The 24,310-nt window shown below is 41.7% G+C and overlaps 1 protein-coding gene across 6 annotated transcripts in view; it reads left to right on the top strand.

The window, feature by feature from the left end:
• The window catches only part of THRB (thyroid hormone receptor beta), a 170,438-nt gene that overhangs the window by 105,484 nt on the left and 40,644 nt on the right, over window positions 1-24,310 (top strand). For all 6 annotated transcript variants that reach the window (XM_042806414.1, XM_042806416.1, XM_042806415.1 and 3 more), the window contains one exon: window positions 16,535-16,599. In XM_042806414.1, coding sequence (XP_042662348.1) covers window positions 16,593-16,599 — 7 coding nt within the window. In that variant the 5' untranslated portion in view covers window positions 16,535-16,592. The remainder of the gene's footprint in view (window positions 1-16,534; window positions 16,600-24,310) is intronic.

Raw genomic sequence — 24,310 nt, 5'->3', positions numbered from 1 at the left:
ACACTGGATGCTCCATCCATCCAGCTCAGCTGTTCCCCCGTGCGCCATCCCCCCCGGTCCGGACCGCGCCGGCCAGTCAGCGCGCACGGTGTGCTCAGAGCGACGGGCGAGCTTGGTTGGTCTGATTTAGGCCAACTGCTGCCGTAGTCAGGGGTATGGCCACTTGACAGATACCCCCAAGCAGTCCTAGTTACCATCTGCATCTGCTATTATGCCTTTCCCCATGTTTGGACCCTCCTTTTTGCTGCCCTTGTGCTTTTTTCCTCCACTCCAGTCTCCTCCCAAGTAAACAACCCACCCTTAGTTGCTTTCCCTGCCTTGATCGTGCCTTTTCCATGTTCATCCCAGCTTGGTTTTTCAGCCACCATTGCCTAGGTAATCCTGGCCTTAGGTGACATGACAGGTCCTGCAGGGTTGGGGTCCCCAGCAGGTCTTCTGCCCCCCGCTTCCTTCATCTGTGACACTCAGCCGCTTGTCGCCGAGCTCCCGTTCACCATCACTGAAATCCAGCTATCCATCGCTTCTGTTAGCTGCATTGGCAGCGGCACTCGGCCTGCTTGGCGTCTTCCTCGGGGGTCGAGAAGCCCACCCCGACTCCACGGGCGGGTGGGGATCGACATCTGAGGTCCTCGAGGGAGTTTCCAGTGTTGGACAGAAAGCGGCGCTGGGCACGGCCGCAGGAGCGCGGTGGCTGGAGCACTGCCGGCAGCCGGGTGACCTGCGGCCGAGGGCAGGGGCTCACATGAAGATGGCAGGTGCCAGCCAAGCTGGCAAGATGTCAAAGGGGAGCGGGGCTCCAGCACTCAGCAGGCAGACCCTTCTGTCCCTAAAGGTGACATCCCTAAATGATGTGTTCCCCGGGGGCAAATGTTTTGGGCCTGATTTTCAAAAAAGCCATCTCATTGCCAGTGTTATTGCTTCCAAAGGGTGGATGTCCAGCAAAGGACCAACCTCTTTGAACCTGGTAAAAGAAGTACCATAAATAAGAGGGTGAAGTGAAGGAATAAACTCAGACAGACAGAGGAAAAGGCTTTTCTTTGTAAAATAAGAAGGCCTGGCCCCTCGCCCAGACAGACTGCATAAAGTAAGGTAAAAGTTGTATAAAGGTTGCAGGAATAATGGTCCCAGTAGACTTCATTGAGCCTGTTCAATAAAAATGAATGCACGTGAAAAAGTAAGTACAGAATTTGGCATGAGAAGCTCTTCTTTTTGTCCTAATCTGTGCTAGAGGAACGTGGTACAAAATAGCTGACGTCAGTCGAAAGACTCTCTCTGCTTCAGTGGGCCTTCCAGCAGACCCTTATCTTTTCTCTGACTATCTTAATGCTGGCAGGATGACTAATACAGACAGATATCCTAAAGCTGACAATGACACCTTAAATCTGTCCTGGAGGATCAAACAGAATATTTATTTCTACAGCTGCGCACAATTTTCATGAATTGTAGCCCATTCTTCTACAAAAAAAGAGTAAGGATGAATAAAACCAAAATGAAGAAGTACATCTAAAATGTATTAAAAGAATATATGATTTTTAAAAGGAGAACTGGAAGAGAGACATGTATTTTGGCTATGACTGTTGACCACAATAGCGCAGAAATAAAGCCCAGCGTGGTTGTGAATTCCAGAAAATTGATGGATTATAGTGATGTCAGTTTGTTCAGGAGAGAAGAGATGTCTGTGTTACTAAAGCATTTCCAGTGATCCAGTACTGTCAGCTTCAAGCACTCAGGAACTGAGAGTCAGGTCATTACCAGCAACTCCGCTTTTTCATTCTGAATTTTTAAGACTTGTTTTTGTTTCATTTTATTGTCTGTATATGAGCAAGGCCAGCACTTTATAGTCCACTGTACCCTGAACTATAAAGCTGCAGTTTTTGTGCCTGTTCAGAAAATCCTAGTAGTATACCAGTCTCACTTTTGAGAGATCTACAAAGATGGTTTTTTTAATAACAAGAAGCTGGTTTTAAAACCTACCTCATCCCGTTTCACAAATCTTTTTTTTCTGTAATTTGGTTAGGATACCTCAAAGGAAATTCTAATTTTAAGTCATTATAAATAACTTCTTATGTAAGATTCTTCAACAACTTCACAGATACTAAAAAAATAAGCCCTCTTTAGAAGCTAGTACATTTTGTGCTTCCCTTATAAGCAAACTGCTTTATCGTTCTGACCAAAGTTAGTGGATGGCAGAAGATGAAAATAAATCTGGGAATCCTGTTCTGATAAACTTTTCCCATAAAAAGCACAGTTGGTTGCAAATGCCTTCCATGGACTATATGAGGTGTTCTCTCATTCTGTCAATATCTTTGGGGGTTTTCTAATTGATCTAGCTGCTATTCATGATAAAGATACTTAGTTTTAATTTGCAGAAAAAAATAACTCAGAAACCTCCATGCTGTATTATTTTTTCCACAGAAATTTCACTGTGAGCTTTTGCAATCTCCACATATTGTATCTTGGCACAAAACACTACCTCTGCTTATGGTTTGCATCATTAAATATCAGATTGGCTGCTCACTGTGTTTATAGGATACAACAAGAAATAGCCTGTTAAATCTGGCTGGTTGGTAAAACGGGTGTTTGTTGAATCATTGCGCTACTGTGTTCCCACATCATACAGAGAACAAAATGCCATAAAACTAATAAGCTGTAAAATAAAATTAAAGACAATGGCAAAGAATATGCCTAAATGTAGTAAATAAATTGAGAACAACTTTTTCTGAAGTCTAAAAAAGTCATCCCCAAAACACTGAGAGTAGACCAAAAATGCAGTCTATAAAATTGGTTTGTAGTAAAAAATGCATGCCAAGCATATATAATATTAATAATAGCAATTCTGATGGCTTATCTGTAGATCTTACTGGCATACTGTTGGAACTGAAGTAAGTATTATCATCTCCACCTTATGGATGAGGAAGCTGGGTTACTGTAAGAATAAATTTTCAACACAGAACATGAGGCAGTGCTGACTCCAATTCCCGTTGCAACTCCCAGCTCTAATTATTTTTCTGTGAGCTTCGTTTGTTTCTCGTCGTTACACAGAACTTGTTCTTTCAGCACAAGGTAATTTGGATAAAATTGAATGTAGATTAGATCCATATATTAATACTTACGAAATTTATTAATTCTAAAATTGCTGTAATAGATTAGCTCCTTCCCATCACTGGATGGGAAGATGGCTACATCCTTAATTTAGATTGGTGTGTCACTTTTGACACTTAATATTTTACTGCTCAAGACACTATGGAAAGCAACAGGAAAAGAATGTCTCTGATGCTTTTTTAGCACATTTCCAGATAAGCCTGGTGGGAAGTATGTGGAATATCACTTGTAAGATCATGTATTTCCATTGTCCTTTTCAGTATCCTTGCGATGCTGCTGAGATAAATCATGGAAAGTCTCAGTATCACAAATGCAGAGATGACATCCCACTCTGCTACTCCTGATTGATGCAAGTGGCATAAAAACTCTCTGAGCGTCTGGCTAAAATCAAACTGCATATTAATTAAAAAGATATGATGTGAAATGGATGAATGAAATCCACTGAAAAAGTAGCAATTTGTGTCTCATCTTGTGTTTGGGAGTCATTTTGCTTGTGGCTCCTCTCGGCTCTCTTTAGTTTCTTTCTTGTCTGAATTTTCAGGGCAGTTTTTCCTGAGGTAAGCAGAGAGAACTTATCTGGTAACTTGACTTGGAAAATCCTCCTGTTTGTGTCTTCCATCCCTTTCTAGTGCAGTGCATTTACATAGAGCTTTAGAACTGAAAACTTTGCAATTCTTTGAATCTATCCACTATGGGGCACCCCTGGGTGCACACCCCGTTTTATCTCTGTCTTGCCCCTGGGGCTCCCTACCAGCTCAGGTTCGGTATCTTCCTGCTAACCTTTGAAGTCATCTGTGATGAGTGTCTTAAAACAAAGCTTTCTGTGAATGGGGATTGCCTCTCCTTGCAGCTCTGTTCCTCAAGGATATGCTCTTCAGGTGGCAGACACACAGGAGCACCAGGCAAAGACTGAGTCATTAGGGCCGTGGCTTTGGCATTTGGTACTGGAACCCCCAGATCTGATATCCTCAGGAATAAAATGCAGCATCCAGTTTTCCAGTTACACATTCACACAAACAAAATCAGAAACTAGAACAGCGAGAGAGATTAACTGGAAAACTGGCAAATTTGCAAAGGAGGAGAAGGGAAAGAGGAGAGAATTATGTTTTAAAGAAAAGCCTGGTCCATCCCACTAACTCAGGAGAGCAAAGAAATTCAGATTGATACCCTGGTGCTAACTAGGCCACATAGCCATCACGAAGCAGTATAGTGTTGAGAGTTTAATGAACTTAATAAAGGGGGTGGATAGGATTCCCCCATGTAATTTTTGCGTGCGCTCTCTGGAGAACGTGTGTCTGCTCATACCAGAGTTTTGCTTAGGGAGGATGCTGCTTCCATACTGACCTCCCTCTGCCCTCTCACAACCCCTCATGTTACTGCTTTGATAAATACGTGCCTTAGGTCCCAAATATTTCACCTCTGTTAGGGGCTGAATGGACGCAATGGTGAAATTGGAAAGATCTGAGGGTGCCAAGCAAACAACTGGCAAACCAGGGAAAACCAAAGAGCTGAAGTTGTCCAACGTGCACCCCCCAGCCAAAGCAGGCGGTGCAGAACAGGGCTTGACAATTGAATTTCCCCTGCTTGTTTTTTTCCCTGCCATTCTCCCGGAGGCTTGGGCTGGTTGTATGTTGTCTCCAGCACGGACCTGTCTCTGCGCACCTACGCGCAGGCCACCCTCAAAGCTGGCTGCATCTTTCAGTGGTTTGGTTTTCACTGTCGGTCTAAACTTCTCAAACACCTGCTCAGAGCTTCATCATCTTAAGACAGGTCACATATGGGTCATATTAAGATGGGTCATATAATATCAAAGCACAGTCAGAATACAGCTGTTAGGGATATCTTTCTGAACCTTAATTCAGTTCCACTGCTGCATCTTTACCCCTTTTCCAACTTTTCAAAGCAAATGTAAACTTTCTGGTCGTATCCTTCCTCTCTATATAAAAGATTTATCTATTTATTGAGCTTTTGATGGCTTCTCTCTGACAGGCTGTGCTGTCCCTAGAAGGCCATCTAGAGGCTCCTCATTCAACATTTAAAAGTCACCACTATGTCTCCCATTCTCCTTTGCATCATTCTGCTGTCCCTCATCTTCTTCCTCCTCACCTGTAAGCCTTGCCCCACACTGGCAGTGCTAGCAAAGTGAATGCAGAGGTGGGGTAGGCTGCTGAAGTGTGGTGGGAAGACGGGGGGTGGCAAGGTGAGCACCCTCAGGCACACTGCCTGTGGATGTGTGCAGTCACTCGGATCAGCGAGGAAGGCATCAGGATGAAGTCAGCGGTTGAAAACTGGCAGCAAGAAAATGCTGCACCAGAATCTTCCAGCCATGTCCCATGTCTCGGTAGCCCACAGCCAAAGGTAAAAATGCATAGATGACGTAGCAAGCTTCAAAAGTTAATTACAGCTTCCTCACTGGACACAAAGACCGTCTTTTGGAAAGGCTTATTAAGGTGTGCTCTGTAACCTCCTATACTTTCATACACTTACTTTTTTTCTGGTAAGAGCAGGGAAGGAAATATTTAACATCTAGGCTAATCTTGGATTTTAGTATTGTTAAAGAATTTGCAGAACAAAGTCTATGTGGGAAGTTCAGCTTGCTAAATCTGTTAGATTTCATGTGTGGACTTTCTTTATTGTTCATTTGACCCATAGTTATGCTTAGGTAACTTTTTGTTGGAAATACATTCTCATGTCTCATCAGTACTAGATTCTTGACTTTATTTAGTACTAAAGGGAAGCCTGACCTTAACAATTCATAGTGCCATTCTCTAGAACATACAGCAAGCACTTTTTAGTGCCTTTCTTCAGTGCCTAAGGATCTGAATACAAAAAAAATGTTACAATGAATTGTGTTGTCTTTAGGCTTTTTTCCCCCCAGTGCAAGACTTACAATCTTCAAAGGTGTTTCAGAAACCTTCAGAAATTATTTTAACAATTAAAAAGTAAATTCAATCCACAGAATCATAAATACCCTGGTTTTTTATAGAAGGCATGACCCCGTCCTGTGTTCCTCCAGGGTGCCATTTCACGGGGCAGGGTGAACCTCATCTCCCTCCCCTTCCCTCCTTGCAGCTGTGGGCTCCTGGCCCTTGCCTCGTGCCAGCCGCGGTGCCCGCTGCCTCGCAGGGCTGATTCCCCTCCCTAACCCCCTGCAAAAAAGTGGGTATTTTCTGCAGGGTCGGTGAAGCGAGTCAGGCCACGCATGTGGAAGAAGGGAGCTGTGCTGCAGACAACAAAATCTTTTATGTCTATCCTCAGTATTTATGGTGGTTTATATGAAGATATTAAAGTGTGTTGACTGTTAGCCCCATACTTAAAGCTCCCTGTTTCCCATGTGTTAGATCTTCTCTTTATTTGAAGTTCAGCTGTTAGTATAAAGCTGTGTTGCATTTCACAGTTTTACTATACAGCAAAACAAGCGTGGTGTTAGGCATTTTCTAGAACTACTAGCATAATTATTCCTTCATGAAACATTATTTCAAGAAACAAAATAATGCCCAACGTGATCTATACAGAAGGAATAAAAAAATGCCCTCCCATATTTGCAGTAAACTTTTCTCCATTAGAAATACGCCATTAGACATTGAAATCAAATCACCTAGGGAAAGCAGCTTAACTCTTCCTTGTCTTCAGCAACTTCTGCAGTTTTGCAGAGAGCCACCTGTAACTCAGAATGGTTCAACAGCTCTCCACTCATGACCCTATACAACCATACCAGGAGCTAAATAAACCCTACTTAGTAGCAATTAAAGTGATTTAATTTAAAACACAATGACAGATGCATAATGGGTTAATTACAAAATAAGTAATCAGCAAATAGGATGGAAAAGGTTAAAAGGTTGTGGACTTTTGTTATTTGCTTGGGAGAGATAGCAAAATGATCAGTGATTAAACTTTTTCTTTTAATTTCTGAGCCTGATTCTATTATTGTTAGCTGTAAATGAGGCAGCAAACAAGAAGAGAGGTTTTTTTAAAGAAAAGGAAGTTACTGCTTTATCAGACATACTGAAAGGCCATTGTTAACACTGAGGCTGTGTGATTTGTTTCCAGTCTGCACCAAAAGTAGGTTTGCATCTATAATGTTTGTACTTAACATTAGGATATATCTCTCTTCTGAGAAGAAGTAGTCGTCCTCTCCACTCTGCACTGGGGCTCCAGTGAGGTCAGGAAAAAGAGTATGAAGAGTAGTAGAGGTTAGAGCACACCTTTTAGGAAACTCTGCCTGCCTTACAAAGTAAATAAATTAATTACTTAGTTGCGAATATGCCACAATGTGGTTTTTTTTTTTTTTAAAAAAAAAAAAAATAGAGAAAGGAATAGGATATTGAACAGGGTCTGAGCTGTGAAAATCCTCAGCTGAAATCCAGTTAACTTCATGCAGTGCTGGTCATATAGAGAGAGCCATTACAAAAGGTGCAAACAATTTTCTGTTAAAATAAGCTAAATAAGAGCTTCTACTTCATTTTCACAAGTATTATTCCTTCTCTCAATGACTTGTGTCTGCCAAAAACCATAAGCAAATGGGTGTTTAGATAGTTCTAATACAGTCATATTTTATGGCCACCAGTTTTTTGCCAGGTAACCTGAAACTGTTTATTTATAATAATTATAAATATATTTATGTATGTATAAAACATGTGGTTTGTATTTTGAAATTTCAGAGGGGATGTCTGCAGAAAGCTTTCTCCAACTCTCCAACTTGAGCCTAATTGTTACCGAAGTCATTGGATTTTTTCTTTTGAAAAATAAGCTTTTGGGTAAACCTCAGGAATAGCAGTATGGGCTTCTCCATTTCAAAATATCCGTTAAAACCAGGCAGGAATTCTCCTTTTTAAATATAGCTGCTCTCTAACCTAATTACATGTCCACCACTAACCATTAGCATAATTTAGCCAAATTTCCTGTAGCAGTCCCATGCTTCCATCATCCCTTGCTCTCATTTGAGCATGGTTATCGTGTGCTCACTTTCCTGTCACTTTGCCAAAGCATAGTTAAGTCTCAACTGATATATGTCAGTCCATTCCCTTAATCATTTATTTTCACTTGTCTGCCTCTCCTTTTCTATTATTGATACTTTTTTTGTGTGTCTCTGGTACGCTTTCATTGTGCCTCCAGGGATATTATCTGCCTTACTGCTTGACATAAGGCCTGAACCTACACATCCAGAAATTCACTGTTCCCTTTTGGTGCACATCACACTGTCAGTGTCTGATGCCCATTTCCCTTGAGCTGCTTCTGCAGTAGCAGGGGAAGGCTCCAGGATCACCAGTTCGACTTGTAGAAAGGATCTGCTAGTCTTTATCCCCCTACCATAGGTTTTGCTGGCTAGGGATATAGATTTCAGAAAACAACCAACTTCTTGTTCTGGTCCATTACCTTAATTTTTTTGAAAACAAACTTCTTCAAATTTTTTCCCCAATTATAATTGAATTTAAGCCATACATTTCAGGTTTGGAATCTGTGTTGAACATTTCAGAATTCGGTGGGTTTGCAATTCAGCTATTAGTTTTTAGGACAAATAGATTCAGGTTTGGAAACTCATCGAGTCACACTGTATGCAAAACCCATGAGGCTAAATCCATAGCTGTAACAGCATCTCTGGGGTTTTTTTTACAAAGGTTTCTGCAAAGTTCTGTATATTTGCACACTGCTACTCAAGGCCTGCAATACAGACAATGATTTTTCAGTATTTATAATTTATTTTTTAAGCTAAGTGGTGACTCTCTGAAGGTCTGATTAAGAAAAGTAGAAAGCCTAAAGCTGCATTAATTTGGCTGTTCGTATCTGAACCCCTGAAAATAGTTCAAACAAATGCCAGTACCAATCTTTAGGGCAATATTTATCCCTATTCAGAGTGACACCTGTAGCTTAGAACATACTCATTTCTGCTTCACTGATTTTTTTTTAAGCACAGCGTATATAAGATGCATTGACAAAATGCGTTGTTAACAAGATTCATCCAGGTACCTCCCTTCCTGACATTTAGAAAACATTCTTTTTCTTAATCCATTTCATCATGAGGGTGGAAAATCACCAGTTTCAATAAAAGACTTTGAAATTTATTATCTTTGGGATTATCCGATGTTAGTCAGTTGTAGAGATTTACAGGGTAATTCAAGACAGCCTTCATCTAATACACGCTTCGCAGTGAGTAATAAGAGAAATTAGCATCCAAGATAAACTGTCCCTTGTTGAAATTTCATGGAGAGCTAATGTTTCCTGAGTTGACAGAACAAAACAGACAAACAAGAAAAGTTTTACGTCAAAGCTGTTGTCTGAATGAATGAAACTCCCATAGGCAACAAATACATAAGCCATGAGGTGTCTCAAAGGCTCTTCAAGAAACACAGAAATAACCACTTAAATATGAGGTCTTTTATAGTATTCCTTTTGATTTTCTATCATCCTTGGCCCTCCCGGATCCTTGCTCAATTGGATATTTATGCAAGTAGGTAGAGGTCTTTCTGAATGAAGGCCTAAATCTCTAACGATATAAACATTACCTAATGCAGAGTTGCAGATGAGCTGCTCTTTGGCACATCAAGCTAGCTTGCACTGTAATGCTTCATGTTAAGAAAGTCCCCCACAGGGAATAAAACACTGGTTATCAAAATAGTGGCTAAACAGGGCTGCTTCCACGTCTGTGCTCCTCTCATGCCCTCCTGTGTACACATGTAGTAGGCCAAAGCAAAGTGCTAGAGAGCTGACATTTCTGCAAGGGGATGAAGTCAAGCAAAGAGGAGGCTGCAGCTCGGTATGCTGACAGAGTTTTAAGCCGAATATAGGCAGATTTCTTAGAGCCTTTACATCTTAGGGTCAGTCAAAGCTCCACACCACGATAATAAGTGATTTGAGATACTCTGTAAGTGAGATAATGTCACTCATTTCTGTAAGTACAAGGCAAGAGAAGCGTAACATACTCAGCTTTCTACTTGATGCCCAGGTGGTTTAAAGGTAACGTTATATTCTTCCCCTGCATACTTTCAATGATACCTGAGACTGCCTTTCTAGCATGTTCGGGCTACCGGGAAACAAGCAGAAATACTAAGACTCTTTTCCTTTTGGCTATGATGAAATCCATTGTTATATTTCCATTAGCTTATAAAAAGATATATTTACCCCAATACAACAAGACATTGAGTTCTGATGAAATCATATAAACAACTTTTATCTTGTTTTTATCTTGCATTACTTCATTTTGTGGTACTGCGTCTATTTTTTGTAGACACATTCAACACAACAGCTTTATCATTCAGCCTGTCATTACAAACCATATGCCAGAACCTAAGCCTCACCAGTGTGGGACTATAGGAGGAATGACCTTGTCCATCTAAATTAACATCGATCATCCTGCAGTTCTGCTTACTGAAACACAAGTGCTTTCAAAAACCTGTAAAGCAGTGAGGTTACCGTTATAAGTGATCAGGCTTACTGTCTGCATATAATAATTTTCTGGCTTTCGTGCTGTAAAAAAGCTGCTGGTGCCTGCACAGAGCTGAGCACATATCATATTGTGGTCCGATCCTGACTGACGTAGAGCATCCATAATCTTGACTTGTTAGTGCTCAGCAATTTTTAGAACATTTAAGAAGCAAGTTAAAATAGGAAATTCTGAATCTAAAAGGTAAAACCAGTACCCTATTCTAAAGAGCCACATGTTGTGTCTGTGTGAGGAGGAAAGAGTAAGGTTACACTGAACTACTGGACGGTCATATTAGAAAGCTCAGTGGCTGATTGCTTTTGTGATCATGTGTTTCAGGATGGACTGCAAATGGTTTTACAGATTGTGCACTGTGGTTTTGATTTTGTCCTTTATTGCATGTTTTTGTGTCCTCGTGAGTTGAACTAGACTAGCAATAAAAAGCATGAGTCAAAGTCCACTCCTGAGCTTGTGGCTACAAGCCAGTTCTGATGGGGGATTTTCATTAAACGTATCTAGAAAACTAGATGGATTTTTAGTTCTCATACAATGCATAATTGTTCAGTATAAGTGAGAGAATACTCCTGGATCATTATATAGGTATCACGTACCATAAGCCATAGCCTAGTACATTTTTCACCGAATATGTATTAATACAAAATCCTCTGCATAGCTGCTCTAAAATACTAAATTTGCTTTTCTGTTAAATACTGAAATGTTAAACATTGAAACAAATTTAAAAATTCGGTTAGGCCTTGATACAGCCTATAGGCTACCCATGCATTTTTCCTGACGTGGAGTTGCTACTTTGGATTTTTCACTGAAGATGAAGTTAAAAGTGAGAGCAACTTGCACAGAGGGAGTTTGCAGAACAAAATGTTCAGATGACGCATTCTGTAATTCATCACCCCCAAGCCAAGATAGCCCCCAAGGAAAACAAAAGTGCCATAGCTCGTGCCAGGGCTGAGCGTGAGGGGCTGGTGTCCTGGGGCGCTCAATCTGCCTGTGCCAGAGATTTCCCCTGCGCCCCGTTACAGAACCTGTGTGCTCTGCCACCCCACTCCGCGCCCTCGCCTGCTCCCCGCTGCATCCCAGGACCCGGGTGGGCTCCCACCCATGCCAGCAGCCCTCCCCTCCTCGCAGAGCAAGGCTCCTCTCCTTGGAGGCAGCCCAGCTCCCAGCGAGCCAGGAACGGCGAGCGTTGTGTAAGTGGTGTGTAAGGGTGCTGGGGATGAGCCTGAGACATCGGGTGTCGCAGGTAGGGTTGCAGGAGGGGCTTGTGCGGGTGAGCCAGCTCACCCCGTGGCCACCCCTCTGGCTTTGAAAAGGAGATGTCGGGACAGTCTGGTGAAGGGCAAGGAGCTGGGTGGCGTGACAGTGCTCCTGGAAGGTGCAAAATCCCTTTTCCCACCTGTTCCTGCCTTGGGAAGAGATGGAAGGCGGCAGTGCTGGTCCCTCCGTGCTGGCTGGGTGGGAAGGGAAGCCCGAGGCTCGTTGGGAAGCGTGCGGTTCAGGGTATGGACAGGGATTGGGGTGCAGACCACGAAATTACTGTGCCCCTGGCCTAGGGGAGACTGGCAGCCACCGTCTAAACCTGAAGCAACAAAGTAAAATAAGAAAACACCCCCATCCCCTGAGCTGCACAGTTGGTTAATCCAGTGCATTTGTGTGAAGAAGGCACTTGGTGATGAGTGGGAGAAGGCTTAAGCGCACTGATTAATGTTAATTGGTTAATTGCCTTTCTTTATGGGAAAAGAAAGTAAGTGCAGTAAAAGGCAATATGGCTTGACAGTGTTTCTAGATTGGAGACCAAAGCCTGAGAATTCATTCCAGATATCACCTTTTCAGGCCAGAGGAGATGAAGATCCCAAAGATGTCTTTTTTTATTTGGGGCAAAATAGGAATATTGTTTTCCTGGTGCAGGGCTGTAAATCTGAAACACAACTCAGTATCAGAATGGAATAAGCTTTTTGCTACTTTTATTTGTGGTATCTAATATGAATGTGAGGACTACCTTGTAAAAAAAGAAAAAATAAAAATAAAAAAAAGGAAGAGTAACGAGGGTTGAACTCCAGTGATGGAGAAAGAGCACCACCTCGGCTTTCTGGCGGGGAAATCATGCAGGATTTGAGATAAGCAACCTCTCCAAAGTTAGTGCTAGCGCTCAGGGCTTGTGACTCAGAGCCATGAGACCTTGGGTAGCTCTTTGTGGGCAAATGAGTGCTCAACACACAAAAGATAATCTAATGAAGCCTGCTCCCTGTGATGTTAGAAAAGCTTAACCATAAAAACTGTGTCGCTTTTGGCAAGAAAGAAACTTACTCTGCAGTGCCCATGAAGACTCCCAGACATTATTGGCCTGATGTGGTGGAGCCTTGCCTGTGACTCATCCACATCCTTCTCATTTGTGCCTGTTCGCGTACTTTTTAGTTGTAGACTCTGAAAAAGAACCTGATTTCCTCCAACATCTTCCACATCTATGCCTTCAAAAGGAACTCGTTATAATTGCTGTAGACACCATTTACCCTTCTTGCTGACGTAAAGCTGCAACTGTGCTGGGCCTTCAGAAGTCAAGGTTTTGGGTGCTGGGATGGATAAACAGTCCTGTACTTACACAACGTTTCTACCCGTGTGCCACATTCCTTAGAAGGAAAAATAGAAAATTACTTCTGGCTTATAAAGTGCAGGATAAAAGCATCCTTCTGAAAACATTTTAGATGCATTTGGAAAGATTATTAAAATCACCATCAGGTACAAAGCAGGTATTGTATAAATGGGCTCCATCCCTGTGTATCTTTTGGCAGTTGCTAAGTCCAGCTGGTGGAGATGCTAGGTGGGCGAGATGCTGTACGTTCACACAGCAACACCAAGGCCTGCTCTGATAACCTTAGTTTCTAGACAGACATGAGAAGAAAAAGAGGATGCACACTCTCCACTTTAAACTGTGGGACACAGGATGACTGTGCCAAAGCCAGATACATTAGTATAATGCTCTAAACAAAAGACTGTCTCTCCCTACAGGCATTTTGTAATGAGGTTTTTTACACAAGTGACAGCTGCCTTCATGCCAAGGCCTGGTCTCATCAGGGAAAATGGCCAAGCTCCCAGGATAGCTAAAATTTTTATCTTTATACAGAATTCATTGAAGAACTTTGTTATTTGTCCTTTTTTTTTTTTTTTTTTTTTTCTTTTTAATAGATTGGCGTGAAAACAATAATTTTAGGATTAGTAAGTAATTATTTACAGGAGGGGGAGAATTTTTATTTAAAATATTCAATTGTTTACTTCAAGAGCACTTGTGTGTCACTGAGTCACCAGACCACAATTAAATTCTGGGAAATGGCTTATTGTTGAGGTTCATGGGGTCCATGACGTGGTAGGATGGGTCAGAGTCTGATGTTAATTGGAGTCTTGCTCTAAATTTGTATCCTCTTTAAGCTTTTGTTTGACAAACTGTGAAGGACTTTAAAGTTCCACAAGATCTCACTAGCCAAAGAAGGGTCTTGTATCGTCACCTCTGGTTGTGTTGGTTGTACGTGGCAAATATCAAGTGGAGTATTTGTTTTTCCCTTAAGAGTTTAAGCAAAGACTGTATTTTCTGAGAAGAGCCCAGGGAGAGTCTCAGGTGGTTTGCTTGGAAGACAAGAAGATAAAAATAGGTTGTAATGTGTGCTGGAGGATTTTTTACCAGTTTCTGCTGTAAAACTTGCAGTAGGTTTACTTTGCACTTGCTTTACAAATACAGTGAACAATGGGGGTGGGGGCGTTCCCCTTTTTCCCTGTTTTTTGGTTGGTTTTTTTTTTTTTGGAGGGGGGGGGAGGGATGTTGTGGTTTGGCTTTTTTTTTTTTTTAATCACGAAACAATTCTGAGTCTTGGGAGTAGGGATTACTGTAGAGACTTGCCAGATTAATATGCCCGATTAATGTAACAAGGCATAAAGTGATGCAAAAGATACGGAACACGCTAGGGAGAAGACAACAGAGCCGTTAATTCAGAAGGCCGAGCTCTGCACGGGAAGAACCCACCCCACTCACCCGCCCCGGCCGTGCTGCAGTGCCGGCGTGGGGACGCTGCTGTCCCCCACGCAGGGCCCTCCCGCTCCCCCCCGGCCTGCTCCCCCGCGGCCACCAGGGGGCGCGGCCGCGCCGCGTGGCGCGGGCGGGCGTCGGCGGAGCGGGGCAGGGGGGCGGCCCCGCTCCCGCCGGCCGGGAGCCCGCGGGCGGCCGTTCCCTGCGCCCCACCGACCGGCGGGCAGGCCGGCCGCTTCCCGGCCGCGGGGGCTTTCCCACCCCCACCCCCACCCCCCCGGTCTCGCGTGGCGAGATGCGCAGCGGCGCCTGGGGCGAGGGGCCCGGGCGGTGCGCGGCCCGCGGAGCGCGGCGGGGGGCGTCCCGCCGCCATCTTGTGGCGGCTCTGAGGGGCGGGCGCGCAGCGGCGGGGGCCCGAGCGCCCGCGGGTGCTCGGCCCGGGGCGGGTGGGAGACCTCGGGTGGGAGCTGTGAGGCTGCGTCCCAGATACATTAATTACACGGCGCGCGTGACCGCTGCAGTTCACCTGCTTTCTCGCCCGAGTGTTGCAGGCGGTGCTTAAACAGAGCAGGTGCACTCGCTGCCCCCTCAGCCTGCCGGTGGTGGAGGGCGCCTGCTTCAAGGCCGAGGGAAAGGCTCCCTGGGTGAGGGGGCGCCCGCTGCCTGGGGGGAGACGCGGGCAGGGCTGCAGCGCTGCAGCGCTGGGCGGGTGGCGAGAAAGAAAATTAAAAGTTTGTTAAAGACCGAAGGACAGTTCCTTACCATAAAATGTTGATCCGGGCAATCTAAGAGAGGTTCTACTTCTGTAAGATGTCACTTGCATGCTAACATTAAAAGATAAGTGTTTCCCGATGATCAAGAAAGCTTGACTGGGATCCCTGGCTAGTTTTCCCCTGGCGTTATTGGGGTCAGTTGTAGGCTTGGGGTTTCTTATTTAAAAATTCTAATGAGATCCTCTTTCTGTTCTGGAGTAATGCCTTTAGGCTTGTCATCACTTGGATTAAATTGTTGGTGGTTAAACTAGGGAGTGAGCTGGGATTGTCCAGCCGGGCACTGTGCTTTGGGCTGGGAAGGCTGGACGAGGACATGCTGCCTGCAATACCTGTTTGGAAAACATTATGGGTAGAATAAATACAGATACTGATGAAGGATGGTGCTGTAGCTGGTATCAGTGACTTTCTCTCCTGACACAAAATTAGCTTGCAGGGTTTCCGTCTTTGCTACCAAACAGAGGAGAAGTATAGTTCATATGTCGCTGTGTATGTATGGGCATATGAATAGGGGAGGGGTTATAAATATTAGAACCACAACTTTACGATGCCAAATCTAGCTTCTCACAGCTGATATTATCTCCTTAGTAAAACAAAAGATGCCATTGCTCAAAAGTTAAGTAAGAAGTGCGTATAAATTAGTTTTCTACTAAATGACTAAAATTACTATTCAAAACTGTCTCAAAACTATGTAAAAGTTGATAGACTTACGAGTTTCAAATGATTGAAGGAGAATTGGTGTAACTGTAGACAGAGAATTTCTAATTCCTTTGAATCCTCTATTCTTACTGAACCTGAGAATAACAGGCATATATCATTAGAAACTGTAAAGTAAAAAACAATTAGCTCTTAAAGTTACATATTAGACATAAAGGAACTTCTGCAAAAAATTAAGGGAAAGTGTTCCATGAAGTAGGCAGAAGCATTTTTTTTTTCCGGCATCAGTAGCCACCAGCTTTTTGGCCTTGCTTCCAAATCCCTGTTACCTACAGCTTCTCCAGTCCACCAAGTTTTGGGCTTGATTTGCATTCATTGCCTCACGCAACTAAGCAAAGTGCATTGAATTTAATGTGTTAAGCCATCAAACATGGACCGTGGTATTCAAGATCCAAAATGTTCCATCCTGTTTAAATGTTAATTGTATTCTGTGGATTTGAATTTATGGATGTATTACATGGGGTTTTTTTCTTTTTTTTTTTTTTTTTTTGGCAGGTGACATTGGTGAGAGAAGAAGAACGAGAATGATTACATATCCATAACTCCCAGCAGTATGTCAGGTAATCATATTTCATGAAAGTATCTATGCACTATTCCTTGCTTTGTTGGAGTGATAATTATTAAATGTTTACTGCAAAACACTGCTTCAGCAAGTTCTGAATGCATTGGTGCTGGAAATTGAAATCTTTCCTCTACCCAGAACTTAGAGATGTGGGGCACATCTCTAAGGGGACACTTCCCCAGCTTTTTCTGCTGAAACTCTTGTCTTTCTTGGTTTTCCTTCAGAAACAAAGTTGTGGTTTGTTCTAAATGCACATCCTAACTTCAATTTATCTGCTGAACCTGCCAGTACAGTGGCAGGTTCTGCTGAGTACATTGGCCTAAGTTATTTTGTAACATGGACATATCCCCTGAGGTTCAAAGTGAGACAGTCAAATTAATTTCACACAGATTACCAAGTACTCTTCCGGTAATAATTGACTAGGTCTGCAGGTGGGCTGAAGATCCAGAGTTGAAATGACCATTAACCATTCTGAGTCTGTTTAACCATCCTATCCCTGCCAGTTGCAGAGCATTTGAAGGCTATACATAAGTTAGCTGTGTCAAAAACCTCATACGTTCTAATCCCCAAACAGAATGTCTAAAAAGATGCATTTATTACATGGAGACCAGAGAATTTCAGACCTCCAGAATTTCTTTTAGTATTCGTCAGATTGCGTAAGAAAATAAAATGTTCTGCTGATACTGTTTGTCAATGCATTTTTCAAAAGCCAAATGCCATAAATGGGACCTTTGAAAAACCTGTTTGTAAAATGCAGCATGTGCTACATAGGGAAGATCATAACAAACGCAACTGAACTCCTGGTGTTTTGCTCAAGGGACGGTTTATTTTTACTGACTGGGTAGATCAAATATCCTTTCCTTTCCCCTAGAAGGCTCCCATCCTTTTGTGTTGGCCAGCAAAGGCTAATAGCTGCATTCACCAACAAAGCCAGTCTTCTAAGTTTAGGGTCCTAGGTATGAGGTAGAGAGTAAAATTCATGGGGAGAAACAAGAGTATTATTTAAATGCATGCTTTCACAGTAAAATGTATTATTTGTTAATATGCAAAGATGTGTCATTTGACTTCTGGTTTTATGGTTTCTTTGCTGTCCATTGAAGCAGAGGTTAGGCACAGATGAATATGAGACGGAGGCAGAGGACATCAGGGCTTTTCGTGGAGTGGAATACCTGACCCTTGGCTGGAGTGTCAGGCTCTGGACTAGCACCACCAGGAGGATCAGGAAGGAGTTAGCATCCCTAGGTTACACTGGCAGGGCCCGCTAGAGTGTTTCTGCCTTCTTCTGCAGGCATTTTAGGCATGAGAATTTCATTTAGCAAATACCTGTTCTGGAAGAATTTAACACATTGACATGTAACTCAGTCTTTCCAGTTCTCTGCCATGCTCTCTTCTGTCTCACGTTAAACTGTGGTGTTTGACCTTTCACTACAGGGCTTGATTTTGCAGTGTTTTTGGAAGCAGCAATTAGTAGCTTGTGCTGTGTGATGGCGAGGGATGGGGAAGGACATGCAGTGTACCCACTTCATCCTCACCTTACCTGTTTGGGGTGTAGCTTCCTATGGAGGGGGGGGTTTCCAGAGAATTCTCACTAGCACTCTAACCAGACCTATCTCCCTGGACTTCCCTGTGGCAGGGCAGCTCTGCTAATCTCAGAGAAACACAAAGCCTAATTGGAAGGACCAATGTTTTCTGTATTTTTTTTTTTAAAGAAGTGGGCAGGACAAATATGTGCAAAGAAAATAATTGGCAGGTGAAAAAAAAGTTTCATTGCAGAAGATGACTGTTGGTACAGCTGTAGATGTCCGGCACTTTTCATTATGATCAGCTTATATTTTCTGGTTCTCGTTATAGGAGTGAAATTCCCTATGTGAGCGTGAATGTGAAAAGAAGCATGGATGAAATAGAAATCTTTCAAACTCTATAAAACTGCATAAATACCACCATCCAGAGCCAGACAGGACTCCTTTCCTAATGAATTAAAATGAAAGCTTAGATTCTGTTACTGAGTCACTGGAATATGAGAGCAGAATCTAATCCAAAACCAAAACAGTTGCCTAAAATAATAGGCTGTATTATTCTGATTTTTTGACAGATAATTTAAATGCCTATAGGTTACATTTTTTACTGCAGTAAGAATTCTCCTCTTGTAGGCACTGCCCCAAAGCCTCCAGTTTCCAGTTTTGCAATCTAGAGAAGTTTTTCTGACAGAAGACTGTAGAATTTGGCCTTTGGTAGTAAAGTTGCGCTTTACTATAATGTTGCAATGTTTGCAGTTGCCACAAGAAAAATATTTTCAATATTTTGACTTCTCAGCTTTAAAAACACCTACTGGTGTGATTATTTTGTGGCACACGTCTGTACCTGTATGTGCTTATAGCTTTTGATAAAGCAAGAGTTCCAAGTTTTCCAAAATTATTTTGGGAACTTCAGAGCTACGCGTAACATGGAAGGATTTCAGAAGCGTAGAAGCCCTTACTTAAAAGTGAATAACATGAAAAGTCAAAAGGAAAATCAATGCACTAAGTACAATTTCTACATGCAAAAAGATAAACGGAAAGGCAGATGTTGAGTTAATGAAGTCCAAACAACTCTTCCTTTTTCTTAGAATGCAGTCAAAATAGAGTTCATGCAGCAATATAGATGGAGTTAATGAACACCTAATATTGGGTACTTGATGACAGTAGAAGCTGACAAGTGAAAAGCTGGGCCTACAGGTTTTGTAAACACTGTGTTTGTCAGTATACTTTTGCGACTCTGCCCGTTTTAGGTGTCAAAACTCGCCTAACCAGTTTTATGTACACATCACTCAGATGCTGACCAAACACTGAGATAAGGGGATGCTTCTGGAGAGGGAGAGCTGGACATAATCCATCTTGCAGTTGAGTACTAAGTCTGAGACAGATGCATTCTGTTCTCATAAACTGAAGCTTGGTACATCCCCAAAATAAATAGTTTTCAGATGAGTGATCACACACATAAATGTAACAAAGCAAATCTGAAAGTTTAGCTTTCCTGTTTTGAAACCTCATTTTTTGTATGTTTGTTGTCTTTTATGATGAATGCTGCAGCAGATCTGATGCTTTTAAACAACATCAAAAATGCGTTTAGGGAATACAAGTAAAATACGATTTTTTTTTTTTTTTTTTGTAAATAGAAGTAAGTGGAAAATGACTGATTGGATGCTCCTCCCCCTAGTGCAGCAGCAGCTTTACAGTTGGCACAAGCAGTTACTGTCCATAAAGTAATACCCAGGAAAAAAAAAAAAATAGAAGCATTTTACAAATTAGTACTATCTTAGCAATAAATGCCAGTCTTTCTGCCATATATTTGCACAAGAGAATAGAAAAATTTAAAAGCTAGAAAGTATTATTTTCTAATTGAGAAGATAGTACTTTCAAATAAACATGTAGCATGGTTCATTAAAACATTCTAGCTGTTTAAATACTACAGTGAAGCTTCTGGCTTTAGCATCCTATTCACTAGCAATAATCACGATTCACTGAAGGCTTCCTTCTGCACATTTTCTCCCAAAATGCAGGACAAGCCCAGGGACACACCTTCGTATTACTTCATTTACTGGAGTGAGAACTGAAGAAGGAAATCAAGAATGGATTCTAAAACCAGAAAATAGTATTTGTAGAATACAGTAAATCTCATTAATTTCACCTTCATGGCAGATGAAGATGGAATGTAAAGAATATAATGGTGGTGTCAGTGAAGTCTGCAGCAGCTCTTAGTCTGACTTCAGTAAGGCCAGGATTTTACCCTGCTGTTACTTGGAGTTTCATAATCGACTCAGACGTCTACTCTGCAATATTCACAGTATTCTATCTGGCAATGGCTGTAAAGTTAGATCAAGATAGGAATTATAATAAAATTAAGTGCTTACATTAGGGAATATAAATTAAATGTTATACATGCATATTTTCATTAAGTGGAATTTAATATGCAGCACTTCTTGTAACAGGTCACTCATTTGGAGAAGAGAATTAATCAGCTTTTGTGCGGCAAATCCATTTGAAAATCAGTGTCTACAAAGGTGTTGCATGTAGTTTTCAAGAACGGGGAAGAGTAATAGGATAGGAAAGGTACCACCTTTTCTTCATGAGTCTTTTCACTGTAATGCTCATTAACCTGTAAACTTGCCATTAATTCAGGTGGAGAGTAGTTTAATGTGTAACATCAGTTGAGAAATTATTTTCTCTGAATTTCTGTAATGATTTTCCTAGGATAATTTAATTTGACATACATCAATGTCTGACACTTCTTCTCTGCCAGACCACGATAAAATCCAGCTAATTCATGTGTATTATTTCTTTTAAGTAACGGACTTTTTAGAAGGACAGTAAATACTTTAATATACGGTTTTGTTACGCCAGGATTCAGCAGCTTTGTAATGAGCTTTTGGGGATTTTCAAAAGGTTAACAAGATTTATATTGTGGGATGTTTTTGCATGAAGCTATGAATCACTCCATGATGGCTCTTATTACTTAGAAGCGTATTTTTGAATATGCAGTTAAAAATATCACACTTGGTTAAGTTCTAGGTTACAGACATTCTGGTTTCATTTTAACTTTTTTGTTTTAAATTTTAATGTTTTTAAAAGTGCTCTATAGATACAGAAGTTTCAAAAGGCAAGTAGTCTGTATAACATTTTGTAGTGTTTCAATTTTTTATGCAATTCTTTAATAATGTGTTAGGCTTTTCTTTCCTATTATGAGGGGGAAAAAAGGCTCTTTAAAGAGTTGTTTTTTTCTTTAGGAGAAACATGAAGATACTATGTCTGTGTGTTTCTAATGATGCTTAAGTTTGGTATTTATAACTCATGGGTACCTGCTGTATTTTTCAGATAAGATACGTACATTTTTAAAAAAAAATTGGATCTGGTTGGATTTCACAGAGAAGAGAGAAAACAAATGTGGTTTTTTAGCTTTGCAACATCTGCTAGCCATTTTCTTAAGTATGTTTCATTATGTTAGTGCTGATACTTTTTTCCGTTTCTATTTTTTTTCAATAATCCATCAGTATACTTAGTCCCCTTCTATAGTAATTGTATTTAAACCAAAGGTGCTTCTTTTTGTTAACTGGTCTTTCTGAAATTATTTCTGATGGGACCAGACTCTTTGCAATTTTGAGTATCATTCTTAGACTGTGTAACACTGTGTTTGGCTGCTGCCATCAGTTAGGAGGAGTGCATAGTGTTGTCAATGTAAAACGTACTGGTTAATTTCACAGGCAAAAACCTTTTAAAATAGTTAATTAAAAAACCCCCAAATGTCCTTGTATTTTTTCGAAGTCTTCTCCACTAGCCTATGAAATAAAACACTTTGCTGTGCTCGCCGCAGGAGTTGCAGCCTGCCATTTTATGGTCTTCATAAGCCTGACCATGGACTGCTATGCAGTTCTTCTGATGACTGTATGTCAGAGCAATGAATTTATACTACTTGTCCTTGATACGCAGTCCCCTATGTAGAGAGGACTGTAATTTTTTTGTGTCAAATGTAAAGCTGTCAATGAACTATAGGAAAGCTACTATCAAATCAGGCATTTTCCAGTTATTTCCCTAGAAACAAAATGCCTTTTACATTCCCTAGATGGATACCTGTTGACGGTCTTTAAAAGCACCAGATTTGCTACAGTCCTTATCATAAAAGAAGACATATGTTTAAGGAAATGTTTAAAGGTTGCAAAACATGAAGGCCAGACTTTCATATTTGCTTTGTTATATATGTGAACACGTCTGAAAACTGTTTAGACCTGTACAAAGCTTCAGTTTCTTTCAAGTTTTAAAGAATTCTCTCTTCACATCCCACTTGTTTTCTTTCTGAAGAAGCCTTTGACTTCATTATTTGGGCAAACTTTGTTTATTTATTGTTTTTTCTTTCACAAATTATGTATTTGTCAAGACTTCTAGTTTTAGTACCTCATTTTTTCACCTGGCCATTGCTCAAACCTCAGTCCTAGAACAGGAGATGTTATTTCAAGACACAGGGTATTTCTTTAAGCAATTCTAGAACTAAAATAGCTTGAACTGTTTCATCATCTTGAAGAAACAAAGACCTGCAATTATACACACATATCCCCAGGACTTGCTGTTAGTAAGCAGTGGCCAAATATACTGTCCATTCCTCAGTGAGGAGGGGTGGAAGGTCTAACGTGGGATTGAGGAAAGACCATGTGAACTGATTTGAAAGCTCATGGCACAAGCAGTACTTAGAATCGGGATTTTACAAAACAGTGGTAGTGATTTGAGGGATTTCCCAAATGGTTTCACTGTAACTTACACCTTTGCCCTGGTTTCAGCTGGGATAGAGCTCATTTTTCTTCATCGTAGCTGGAATAGTGTTGTGGTTTGGGTTCAGTATGGGATTTGGTATGAGAATGTGGATGATACACTAATATTTTTACTTGTTGCTTAAGAAATCAAGGACTTTTCAATTTTCCACGCCCGACTAGTGCGCAGGTAGACAAGAAGCTGGGAGGGAGCACAGCCAGAGCAACAGGCCCAAATTGGCCAGTGGAATATTCCATATCATACAACACTGTGCTCAGCATATAGATGAGGGTGGGCTGGGAAGCTTGCTCTCTCTTTCCGGGGCTGTGGTTTGGGGATTTTCTCTTCTCTGTAATTGCTAGCCAGGAACAGGCTGGGCATTGTTTAGCTGGTGGTGAGCAATTGCATTGTGTATTATTTTTATTATTATTAATAATAACAATAATAACAACAATTTATTTTTATCTCAACCTATGAGTGTCCTTACCACTGCCCCTCCAATTCTGTCCCCCATCCCTGGAGTGGGGGGATGGTGAGCGAGCAGCTGCGTGGTGTTTGGCTGCCAGCTGGGTTTAAACCACGACAGTCCTTTTTGGCACCCAGCATGGGGCACAAAGGGTTGAGGTTATGACAGATCTGATCAGAGTGCATTACAACATATTTGTTATAAATGTTCATTATATTGGTTTAATCAATGTTGTGACCAGCAGCTGTTTATTGGCTCTTAGAGTTGTGGCACTCAGAGTTACCTGTCACCTCAATTGCCATATGTAGTCCCTGTGTTGCTGCTTATCACCCACAGGAGGTGGAGTCAGGTTTTCACATGGAACCTAGTATGTAAACTCTCCAGGACGATGTTTTTAAAGATCTAATTTATGGTATTATGATCCATAATCAGGAAATGGTGTGTTGGCTCCTCACTTTTACTTTAGTAGGTTACCAGGCATTAAAAGAATTACTTAACACAATATGAAGAGAGTAAAAATCCATTAACATTCCCATATTCACACAAGCAGTAGTCTGCAAAATGAGTCCTGGAGAGGTGGATTGCCATGTGTTGGGCATCAAATTAATCTTGGTTTAAGACAAATGAAGGGAGGTGGTTCTGCACATTAAAGGGATACTGGAACTCCTTGCCAAAGGGTGTTGTGAATGCAAGAAGTGCATGCAAGGGGGCGCAGTGCTGCACTTCAGAGAGAGATCCCTCCGGAGTTGTTACTACAGTTTAGATAGGCTGCAGGGGCTCAGGCAGTCCCTTGGTTGACAAGTAGCTGGGGACTGGGAGGCTATTGATGGGAAGTCTCACCTATGCTTGCTTTGTTTTTACTCCTTCCTGGGTATCTGCTTGTGACTCCTGTTGGAGAACAGTAACCAGGCAAGCCCTGTGGTTTGAAGAGAGCTACTGTGCTCAGGTGTACCTTGTTCTCAGAAAAA

Source organism: Tyto alba, unplaced genomic scaffold, assembly GCF_018691265.1.
Source record: "Tyto alba isolate M040663 unplaced genomic scaffold, T.alba_DEE_v4.0 Super-Scaffold_46, whole genome shotgun sequence".
Taxonomy (NCBI): domain Eukaryota; kingdom Metazoa; phylum Chordata; class Aves; order Strigiformes; family Tytonidae; genus Tyto; species Tyto alba.
Note: the sequence above shows the minus strand (reverse complement) of the source record. Positions and strands in the feature narration are given on the sequence as shown.